We start from the raw sequence: 12,124 nt of genomic DNA, 5'->3' as shown, positions 1-12,124 counted from the left end.
TATACCTCATAGAGTAGTTGTGAGGATTAAATTATTAAGTAAGTTATTATAAATGCTCAGCATAATGCCTGCTATGTAGTGCATGCTCAATAAATATTAGTTCTTCTTTTATTAAAAAAATCCTTTTCGAGGATATGTTTACTCACTTAGAGAGAGAAAGGAAGGGAAATAGAATTATCGATGTAAGAGAGAAACATCGATTGGCCATCTCCCATACACATCCTGATTGGGGATCGAACCTGAAACCCAGGCATGTGCCTTGGGTGGGAATTAAATGCACAATCCCCTGGTGTACGGGATGATGCTCCAATCAAATGAGCCACCCAGCCATGCAAATATTAGCTCTTATGTAATTTCTTAGGGAACTTTGTTAATTATTTTGTTTCCTGTATCTTCAACCTGTCCCACTCTGTTCACCTCTTCCCATAAGCACTTACGCAGATATGTTCTATCTTAAGCTAACTAACTAATCAACCAATTACTAAGAAATCTTTCCTGAACATCACATCTATCTTTAGCTTTGGTCCTGTATCTCTATTCACTGCCATATGTCAACTGCTATATTTGCTATATTTTTTGTATCCCTTTCTTCCTCTTCCTTTTACTTACCCCATTGTGTTCTGATCCGACCACTCCATTAACCTAACCCTGATGAAGTCACCATCCCATATAATAAAGAACTAATATGCAGATAGTCGTCATGCCATTGCCTCCTCAAGCCAGGCCAGGGGACCTGAAGCTGCACCCCCCGCCTGGTGGGCCTTGAAGAGGGACCTGAGGCTGAGCCTCCTGCCCCGCAGGGCTTGACAGGGGTGGGGCCAGCCGAGTCTGGGTCTCACGTGATTTTGAGGCACACCCAGGTAGGTGGAGACTTGGCTCTGGGTCCTGTGGTGCACCCATGACTCTGACAAGAGGGAGATTTTCATATACATTTTACTAATTTTCTTTCATCTCTGACACTTCTATTATAGAGAAAGGGCAAATAGCACTATTGAAATATTTTCTCTAATTCCCTTTTAATGTGCACGAATTTCATGGATCGGGCCACTAGTTATATATAAATTCATTCTTATTTCCCTAGACTTTAGTGCCCTCATTTCCTTTCTTCATAGAAGATCAAAGTGTTCTTTTGAAAATGCATTTATGATCTCATTTTTTTTTGTTAAAGCTAGTAAGTTTCTACTGTTGTTGATGTAAAGTCTCAAATCCGTAATATAATTCACCAGGTCCCACCTAACTGTCCATCCTTATCTTGTATACCTTTTCACTCTGAGCACTTGAACAGGTAAGTCCTGTAATTTCCTTAAGCAAACATTACTCATATCAGAGAGCCACCTGCATTTTGTTCCTCCTCTCAGAGAACTCTCCATTCTCCACCTTCTTCTTTCGGGCAGTACCTCTTCTTCCGTGAGGTTTCAGCTTCAAAGCTATATTCTCAGTAAAATCTTTCCTGACTTGGTTCAGATCAAGGGCAGCCATCTGTATTTTTTCTTCATATCACTCATTACAATTGTAATTAAGTAATTAATTGGGTAATTGTTCTCTGGAATGTAAGCTCTCTTAAGACAGAACTATAACCATCTTGTTGATTGCTGAATCTCAGATTCTAGAGTTGTTCTGCTAGCAGGCCTTTAGTAAGTCTTTGTTGAAAGAAGGATGCTTTTTATTCATTCAGAGAAATGCCACTCATCTCTTTATTCCTTAATAAGAATTCTAAAGATTAATATTTTAAAATTTCAAAATGTTTGGAGTTTCAGTGCATTCATGGAGGTCCCCTGAAGACTGATAACCCCCCCCTTTCCAGATGCTCTGAATATATAGACCCAAGTGGCTGCTGCAAACAAGTGATTTATTGAGATCTGTTTTGTCTTTAAAATATACTAGAGGCCTGATATATGGATTTGTGCACTGGTGGGTTCTCTCAGCCTGGCCTGCATCCTCACACAATCTGGGACGCCACAGGGGATGTTCAATTGCCAGTTTCTGCCTGATCCCTGCAGGCCCAAGGGAGGTAGTATTGCACCAAGCGGCAGGTGGCTGGGGAAGACCCCAAGCTGGGCTGGGTGCTGTGCTGCTCCCACTCATCTCAGCCCTGCCTGCACAGGCAGGAGAGGCTCATGCCACCGCAGTTGCACTCGCTTGCCAGCCGCATGCCCAGTGTGTGAAGCCCCAGGGTCAGCTGAGCAGTGCAGCTGTGGGAGCGCACTGACCACCAGGGGGTAGTTCATGTGTTGAGCGTCTGCCCCTGGTGGTCAGTGCGCATCATAACGACCAGTCAGATGGTTGACTGGTTGAACAGTCAACTGATCGCTTAGGGTTTTATGTAGATGAGCACTTGCCCTGGCCAGTGTTCTCAGTGTTAGAGCGTCCGCCCATGCACTGAAGGATCTGGGATTTGATTCCTAGTCAGGGGCGCAAACCTGGATTGAAGGTTCAATTTCTGGCCCCAATCAGGATATGTGTGGGAGGCAGCCAGTTGATCTCTTTTCTCTCTCTCTCTCTCTCTCTCTCTCTCTCTCTCTCTCTCTCTCTCTCTCTCTTCCTCTCTCCCTCTCCCTCTCCCTCTCCCTCTCCCTCTCCCTCTCCCTCTCCCTCTCCCTCTCTCTCCCGTCTCTCCCTCTCTTTCCCTCTCCCCCTCCCTCCCCCTTTTCCCCCCTCTCTCCTTTTCTGTCTTCCCTCGTCCACTCTCTAAAAATCAATGGAAAGATGTCCTTGAGTGAGGATTAACAGCAACAACAACACAAATATATGAGCATTTTGCTTTCCTTTTTTTTTTTTTAATATATTTTATTGATTTTTTACAGAGAGGAGGAGAGAGGGATAGAGAGCTAGAAATGTCGATGAGAGAGAAACATCGACCAGCTGCCTCTTGCACACCCCCTACCAGGGATGTGCCCCGCAACCAATGTACATGCCCTTGACTGGAATCGAACCTGGGACCTTTCAGTCCGCAGACCGACGCTCTACCACTGAGCCAAACCGGTTTCAGCTGCTTTCCATTTCTTTTTTTATTTATTTATTATTATTATTTTTTATTTTTATTTTTTTATTTTTTTTGATTTTGTACAGAGAGGAAGGGAGAGAGATAGAGAGCTAGAAACATCGATGAGAGAGAGTCATCGATCAGCTGCCTCCTGCACACCCCCCACTGGAGATATGCCCTCAACCAAGGCACATGCCCTTGACCGTAATCGAACCCGGGTCCCTTCAGTCCCCAAGCCTATGCTCTATTCATTGAGCCAAACCGGTCTCGGCTGCTTTCCATTTCTTAATATTCATGCTTGTTAAACAAACAAACTGGTGCCTAAAACTGGTGCCAGTCAGAAAAATATGATTAAATCTTTCCAAATCCTTCAGCCATTCCTCATTTGATAGTGTTTCAAGTCTACTGGTAGCCTGTTTACACTACTGTAAAAACTGTATTTCATGGTTCTAGTATTATCAGCTCAATGATTATTGAATGATTAATGGACAAAATGTAATGAGGCAAAAGGCTGGAACTGCATGCAACCATGGCAAGTGCCCTTGATCAGAATTGAACCCGGGAACCTTCAGTCCGCAGGCTGACGCTCTTAACCATTGAGAAAGCAGCTAGGGTGCAGTTTTACTTTTGAAATTGTTATAGGTACAATAAAAGTAAATGTTTTAAATTGACCTATTTTAAATAAAGTAAAATTAAATCTGTATTTTAACATTATATAGGCTTAAGATTGTAGATGATCTACCATTGCACCCTTAGTTTTAGCAATGTTTTCCTGATAAATGCTAAAAGAAAAATTTTTTAGTGTTGCCCCTGTGATGATATGTACAGATGTATATTGTTCCACTAACAGTGAGAACAGACACAGATGGGTTATCAGGAATCCAACAGCTGTACAAGGTGTGTCACTACAGTTGTAGTATAACAGACAGAATTCTGAAGACAATCCCAATTTAAGTGAAATAGGCTTTACTTTTTAATGTATATTTGAGAGTGGTTAGGCAAACTTTTTACTTATGATGTTTACTATTCCATTTAATTGCTTCAAGAACTGAAATTTAGAATTCCTGGAGGTTTTCATTTGTTATTATTTGTGATGCATTCATGTATTATACAATGTTTAGTGTTAATTATTTATGTGTGTAACAGGCAACTCAAAGTTATGTTGACGAATGTCCTATGGACGGAATTAGGACGAAAATTCAGAAAGATTCTACCTAGAAACGATGCTAATTTATGTGATGCCAACAAGGTGCAATCAGACTCATTGCCTTCGACATCTGTTGACAGCCTAGAGACATGTCAAAAATTAGAACCTCTCCACCAAAGCCTTAAATTATCTGAAAGGTATGTTGTTCAGTATTGATTTTGCCCAGCTTACCACATTTAGAAAGAATCCCAATAGTCTTAAAAATAAGATTGTTGGAAATGATCTTTAAGAAAATCTTCATATGCAGGTGCACCCAATTTGTAGCAAATCTTAAAGCTGACAAATCTTAATTCACAAACTTAATGATAGTTCCATACTTGATTAAATAGATTGATAGAACTATTTTAAAAAACAAGTATCAATGCATTTAACTTACTTTATAATATGATGAACATATACATGTTTTAAGATTCATATATGATATAAAATGAAGATATGTATACAAATAGGTAATGACCTAGATTAAATAATGTTTAAAAGATATGATAACATATCTTTTCTATTTTCTACATCTTTAACATACCTTTTAGATATTATTTAATCTAAGTACTTAACACTTAATTTTGTTGAACTTTCTTTTATATGCTGTTTTTTGAAAGAAAAAAAGATGATATTGAAATATTACCACCGGGTTTTTAATATAAACATGCAGTTTAATTTTGAAAACTAAGAAGACCAGATTTGTTTTTTATTTTTAAAAGAATAATGTATGGAGTTTGGGGCCGAACATTAGGAATTAGTTCTGGGAATTTGTGTCTGTAACATAATATTTTTAATGTGTTTCCATATACAGTTTTAACCCTTAAGTGAATAGTTTTTGGGGGAGGTACTTTGCTTGCATGTATCTATCATTAGCTACTTAGTGTTTAGGTTATATGGTCTGTAATTGAATGACAGTTTATAAGAGTTTTAAGTCAAGATCCAGATAAAAACCACTTTCACCACAGTTATTTTAAAAATAAAAGAACTTTGTTATAACACTTGAACATAATATTTACATTAATTTAGAAAGGACATTTCTCTTAAAAAAGGCGAAAAATATAAAAAACCAAGTAGTAAGAATTTCCTTATTAGGTCATACCTGATATGAATCTAACTTTATAAAGCACACTAAGTCTTAGACAGCTTATCTTTAGTAACTTATGAAGCGGTTTCTTCTCATTCTTCTGGATTCTAGCATTTAAAAAAATATATATATTTTATTGATTATTTACAGAGAGGAAGGGAGAGGGATAGAGAGTCAGAAACATCGATGAGAGAGAAACATCGATCAGCTGCCTCCTGCACACCCCCTACTGGGGATGTGCCTGCAACCAAGGTACATGCCCTTGACCAGAATCGAACCTGGGACCCTTCAGTCCGCAGACCGACGCTCCATCTACTGAGCCAAACCAGTTTCAGCAAGGATTCTAGCATTTTCCATTATAGTATGGGTGAATGTGGAAACCCCTTTCACGTCCTGCGTGTTTCAGCGTCCAGTTCAGAGTTTGGGTTCTGGAGAAGGTGCACACAAATGAAAAGAGACTTTAGAAAGATTTAATTAGGTAAATGGGGGCCAGAAGATAGTCCAAGTCTAGTGGGAGAACTACTACTTGCTCTGGCTTTTCCAACCCTTTTATTAAGATTAAAATTATAGGATACACCCTTATCCCCTGGGCCCCACAAGTGTCAAACACAAGGCCCGCGGGCCAAATCCGTCCCACCAGGCCTTGCAATGTGGCCTGCACCGCGCTGTCATCACTGCACTCCGCTGCGTTTCCATCACAATGACAGTTTATGACTGTTCAGTAAACCATTCGGCCCGCGATTTAGGCTGGATTTTAGATTTTGGCCCCTTCTCTGATTGAGTTCGACACCCCTACCTGGGCAATAAACTCCAATAAAAGCCAATCAGTGAATTTAGGACTAACAGGTGGGGGATTATTCAACTACCAATATCTAGTAATTAGCTCTGACCCTTGCAGGGGTCTTCAAACTTCTCTCATTATGAGAATCACCTGGTGGAGTTGTTAAAACACAGATTCCCGGATCCCAACTATAAGAAGTGCTATCAGGAATCTGTGTTTTAACACCTCCACCAGGTGATTCTCATAATGAGAGAAGTTTGAAGACCCCTGCTTTATAGCAATTAAGGTTAACCAGCCCGCTGAATTCCATCCACAGCTCTCTATTTATTAAAGTAATGATTGGCTTCCGGTATCTCCCCCATTTCTTTTCTTTAAAACATCTGCAAATTTTAGAAATAAACATAAGAATAAAGTATTTGAGTCCCAAAGTCAATGTCCAACAATTCTCCATGTATACATGTCAGCAATGTTATCTAGATGATAGAAAATGGTAGCAAAGTAGGTCCGACCCTCTCTGGCTTGGTCCTGGGCAATCTGCAGCAACATACAGCTGCTGATTGTTAGTATGGCAAGGCATTGTCAGCGTTTTCCATCTCTGGACTGCTTTTAATCCACATAGTCTTGGAGTTGTTTTCTGAAAATACACAAACATATTCTCAACCAGAAGTTATTAAAGGAATTCCCCCCACCCCCCAAATTTGACTTGTAATCCTTTCTGTCCTTACCCAAACGATTTTTCCTTGACCTATTTTGACACCATGTGTGTTTTTCATGGGTGATTTGCTGTTTACATTACAAATAAAAATTAGTTTTCAAAGTAAAAAATTTCTATATGTAATTTACTTTCAGGATATTTTCCCTTACATAATATTACTCCACTATCCCCCCTTTTTTGATTTAATTATTAGGAAGCTTTTGAAAATTTTTTATAATGCTGTCTTGATAACTAATTTTTTGCACAAAAATATGACTACTTTATTTCATTGCATGTCAAGCAATTTTATCATGAACTACCAAAAATTTTAGTTAATACTTTAGAAACAACTTTTTGACAATTAAACCCTCCTAAATATTTACTTATTTCAATTAGCTAATTATTATAAATTAATCTGAAGACTTGATTACTATTTCACTATCAAATTTAATACTCTAATAACAATCTTAGAGTTTGTCCTAATAATATTAGTGGAAAGGATTGTTTGCATTCTGGAGTAGGCCCTGAGCATTCCCAATGCTAGACTGGATTTAGATATAGGTCAGCTGCTGTCAGTCAAGTCTCTGTCTGTTACCTGGATCCCAATCTGAGCTGGGCCACGCCTCTGTCTGTTAACTGGATCCCGATCTGAGCTACACGTGGGAAGTGAAGCAGCCATGGGGCAGGAGACCTCCCTCAGAAGGGGCTAGGGTCCAGACTCCTGCAAGGTTGGGGGGGGGGTGAGGGTCTTTGCCCCACCTGTTGACCCCAAAGTTCTCTCCTAATGGCCCCTCTGCAACTGTGCCTGTCTTAGGTTGTTCCTTCCTTGAGGAATCTTACCCATCTTTGGCTAACCAGCCATCCTCCGGGGCCAGCCAGGTTCATTTCTGTCTCCTTGGTAGTCTATGCCTCCGTGGCCTCCACGCCTCAGGATCCCACCTCTGCTGATCACAGATCTTGGGGAACCCAGGTTTCTTCTCCAGGGAGGGCCCAGTGAGAGACCATTGATCGAGAGACAGATCCATGGTACCAGCCACTACGAGGTTTCAACCTCAGCATGAACAGAAAACTCAGGCAACAGCTGTGGGCAATTAGATTGTAATAAAAGGGTCCCTCTTGGTAAAAAGGGCAAGAGGGGCCAACATAGAATGCTAAAGTGCCTTCCCAAGGGGCCTTCCACACAGTGGAAGGGATTAAATCCTTTCATATCCTTTTTATTGCCAATCAAAGAATTAGTTTGTAAGTTTGTTTGTTTGGAATAATTGTACAATATGCTGTTATAAAATATAAAGAATTATGACATTGTAGAATAATATCATGTAAGGATATTCTTTGCTCTAAGCCATGATGATTCAATTTCAAACTGGCTGTCAATTTCTGTTTATATATACAAGATCTAGTTACATTTTCTGCACTCCTCTCAGAAGCAAGTAGTGATAGTCCCTGCTTCCTTGGTACCCACGCAAGCCAGAAACTTCTCTTTAATTTTTTTAAAAATATATTTTTTACTGATTTTTTATAGAGAGGAAGGGAGAGGGATAGGATAAAGAGCTAGAAACATAGATGAGAGAGAATAATGATCAGCTGCCTCCTGCACACCCCTCACTGGGGATGTGCCTGCAACCAAGGTACATGCCCTTGACTGGAATCGAACTTGGGACCTTTCAGTCTGCAGGCTGACACTCTCTATCCACTGAGCCAAACTGGTTTTGGCACCTCTCTTTAATTTTACACACACAGGAGCAGTTATTTGATTTTATGTCATACAAAAGGAAAACTGGGTGGCAACACCTGTATAATTAAACTTTCTTGTCCCACTCGTGTTCCTCCTGGATGAACCAAGGTGTTTGGTATTATTTATGACTACATTAGGCAGGGATCAGCCCACATAAGGGTTCTTACCCATAAATAGTCAGGAACATAAGTAAAAAATACTTCCCTATTTCCCCAGGTAATATTACCATACAGCTGATCACTACTAGCATGGCAAGAAAGACATTCTCAGGTGCCTGTATCATCCTTTTTACCATGCCCCAAATGGACTCCGGGCTGTTTGTTGTCTGGCTCATCCTCCTTCTGCTCATCATCCTCAGTGGATTTCTTGGAGTTTCTGCTCTCTGTGCAATTGATTGTCTGCGGCTGCATGATGTGGCTCCAGACGCGAGGTCCTCGTTAGTCTGACTAGTTTCTTTCTTGGATCCCTGCTGCAGTTCAATATTTCTAGCAGGAATCCACACGGGTTTAGAAAAATTCTCTGGAAATATACAAGCATACCTTCTTCCAAAGGTTAATAATGGATTGGGTCCCTTCCATAAACCAGATTCAGGATCCTTTCATTTAACTAAACCATTTTGTTTTGTTGTGACTCCAATGCAGCTCCATAGGTGTCCTTCCAATAAAAGCAAGTCAGTGAATTTAGGACTAACAGGTGGAGGCTTCTTCAACTACCAATATCTAATAATTAGCTCTGATTCTTTAGAGCACATGTGTCAAACACAAGGCCCGCGGGCCAAATCCGTCCCGCCAGGCCTTGCAATGTGGCCCGCACCGCGCTGTCATCACTGCACTCCGCTGCGTTTCCATCACAATGACAGTTTATGACTGTTCAGTAAACCATTTGGCCCGCGATTTAGGCTGGATTTTAGATTTTGGCCCCTTCTCTGATTGAGTTCGACACCCCTACTTTAGAGCAGTGTTTCCCAAACTTCTCTCATGAGGAGAATCCCTGGTAGAGTTGTTAAAAATACAGATTCCTGAATCCCAACTAAGAAGTGCTACTAGAATTTTTGGGAACATATAGATAAAATTGTATACTTAACTAGTGCTCTAAAGACAGAGCCATGAATACTTAACTAGAGCTCTAAAGACAGAGTACTAAGTTAAGTATACAATTTTACCTATATGTTCCCAAAAATTCTAGTTTAGCACTTCTTAGTTGGGATTCAGGAATCTGTATTTTAACAACTCCACCAGGTGATTCTTATCATGAGAGAAGTTTAGGAAACTGCTTTATAGCAATTAAGGTTGACCAGCCCTCCCGAATTCCCTGTCCACAACTCTCTATTATTAAAACAATGATTGGCTTCTGGCAGGTGAACTATTCTCTTATTCTGATAAAGAGGGTGGTTAAAGGAATGGCCCTTATAATCCCTGAGATTATTATTTTTCAAATTAAAAAATCATTATTGTTATAAGTATTACAAATGTCTCCCACTTTCCCCCATTGACCTCTTCTAACCCCCTCCTTCTATGCCCCCTCCCCAACCCACCTCGGGCCTTCAACACCTGATTGTTTGTGCCCATGCTTTAATATATTCATACAAGTTTTTTGGTTGATCTCTTCCCCCCAGCCTACCCTGTTTTCCCTCTGAGATTCCACAGTCTGTTTCATGCTTCTATGTCTCTGGATTTATTTTGTTCATCAGTTTATTTTGTTCATTAGATTTCACATATGAGTGAGAAGATGTGATACTTGTCTTTATCTAACTGGCTTATTTCACTTAGCCTAATACTCTGCAGGACCCTCCAAAGGGTAAGAGATCCTTCTTTTTTTATGGCTGCCTAGTATTCCATGGTGTAAATATACCACAGCTTCCCCCCCCCCCCCCCTCCATCTACTGATGGGCCCTTGGGCTGTTTCTAGATCTTAGCTATTGTCAATCACGCTGCTATGAACAGAGGGGTGTATACATTCTTTTTTTTTTTTTTTTAATAATAACAATTTTTTTCATTGTTTAAAGTATTACATATAGCAGTACATATATCTCCTCCCCCCATTGACCTTTCTCCAGCCTCCCCTACTCCCTGTCGCATGCCCTAATCCTCCCCCCCCCCCCCCCCCAGTGTCTTGTATCCATTGGTTGTGCTTATACGCATGCATGTAAGTCCTTTGGTTGATCTCTTCCCCCTCCTCCCCCTCACCAACATTCCTCAGCCTTACCACTGTAATTTGACAATCTGTATGGTACTTTACTGCCCCTGTATCTATCTTTTCATTCATTAGGTCATAATATTCTTTATTTTCCACAAATGAGTGAGTTCATATGGTATTTTTCTTTCATTGCCTGGCTTATTTCACTTAACATAATGCTATCCAGGTTAATCCATGGTGTGCAAATGGCAAGAGTTCCTTCTTTTTTATAGTAGGGTAGTATTCCATTGTGTAGTATTCCACTCATCTGCTGATGGACACTTAGGCTGTTTCCAGATCTTAGCTATGGTGAATTGTGCTGCTATTAATATAGGGGTGCATATATCCATTCTGATTGATGTTTATATTTTCTTGGAATATATTCCTAGAAATGGGATTACTGTGTCAAATGGGAGTTCCATTTTTAGTTTTTTGTGGAAACTCCATACTGTTCTCCACAGTGGCTGCACCAGTCGGCATTCCCACGAACAGTGCAAGAGTTTTCCTTTTTCTCAGCATCCTCGCCAGCACTTGTTGATTTGTGATGATTGTCATTCTGACGTGTGAGGTAGTACCACATTGTTGTTTTGATTTGTATCTCTTGGATAATTAGTGACTTTGAGCATGTTTTCATATGTCTCTTGGACTTCCTTCTGTCTTCTTTCGAAAAGATTCTATTTTGGTCCATTGCCCATTTTTAAATTGGATTATTTATCTTTCTTTTATTAAGTTGTATAAATTCCCTGTAGATGTTGGAGATTTAACCTTTATCAGTGATAACATTTGCAAATATGTTATCCATTCTGATTGGTGTTTCTATTTTCAGTGGACTTCCTTGTTGTTTTGTTTTATGGTTTCTTTTGCTGTAAAGAAGCTTTTTATTTTGATGTAGTTCCATTTGTTTATTTTCTCTTTAGCTTCTATTGCCCTAGGACAGCGTTTTTCAACCGCTGTTCCGCGGCACACTTGTTGTCTGGTGTGCCGTAGGTGCAGACAAGACAAGAATTTTATAATTTTTCACTATTTTGCTTACTTAATATTTCATAATAAAGTAATTATAAAATACTTTCTTTGTGTTTATTTGATTCCTATTCAAGAGAATTACTTTATATATAGTCAATATAGGCACAGAGTTAAATTTTTTAACATTTTCTAATGGTGGTGTGCCTCGTGATTTTTTTCATGAAACAAGTGTGCCTTTGCCCAAAAAAGGTTGAAAAACACTGCCCTAGGAGTGGTATCAGTGAAGAAATTGCTTAAGCATATGTCTGAAATTTCTCTGCCTATGGACCTCTCAAGTATTTTTATGGTTTCCTATCTTATATTTAAGTCCTTTATCCAATTTGAGTTTATTTTCATATATGATGCAAAGTTTCATTTGATGATCTAGTTTCATTTTTTAGCATGTATCTGTCCAATTTTTCCAACACCTTTTATTGAAGAGACTGTCTTTACTCCATTGTATGTTCATGCCTCCTTTGTC

At 39.7% G+C, this 12,124-nt stretch overlaps 1 protein-coding gene across 12 annotated transcripts in view; it reads left to right on the top strand.

Annotated features, from left to right (window-relative positions):
* The window catches only part of SENP7 (SUMO specific peptidase 7), a 156,927-nt gene that overhangs the window by 50,729 nt on the left and 94,074 nt on the right, over positions 1–12,124 (top strand). For 9 of the 12 annotated variants that reach the window (XM_045584037.1, XM_036445435.2, XM_045584035.1 and 6 more), the window contains one exon: positions 4,130–4,327. The exons of the other annotated variants lie outside the window; for them this stretch is intronic. In XM_045584037.1, coding sequence (XP_045439993.1) covers positions 4,130–4,327 — 198 coding nt within the window. The remainder of the gene's footprint in view (positions 1–4,129; positions 4,328–12,124) is intronic. 12 annotated transcript variants of the gene reach the window in all.

The sequence above is a fragment of the Pipistrellus kuhlii genome, unplaced genomic scaffold (assembly GCF_014108245.1).
Source record: "Pipistrellus kuhlii isolate mPipKuh1 unplaced genomic scaffold, mPipKuh1.p scaffold_m20_p_2, whole genome shotgun sequence".
Lineage (NCBI taxonomy): Eukaryota > Metazoa > Chordata > Mammalia > Chiroptera > Vespertilionidae > Pipistrellus > Pipistrellus kuhlii.
Note: the sequence above shows the minus strand (reverse complement) of the source record. Positions and strands in the feature narration are given on the sequence as shown.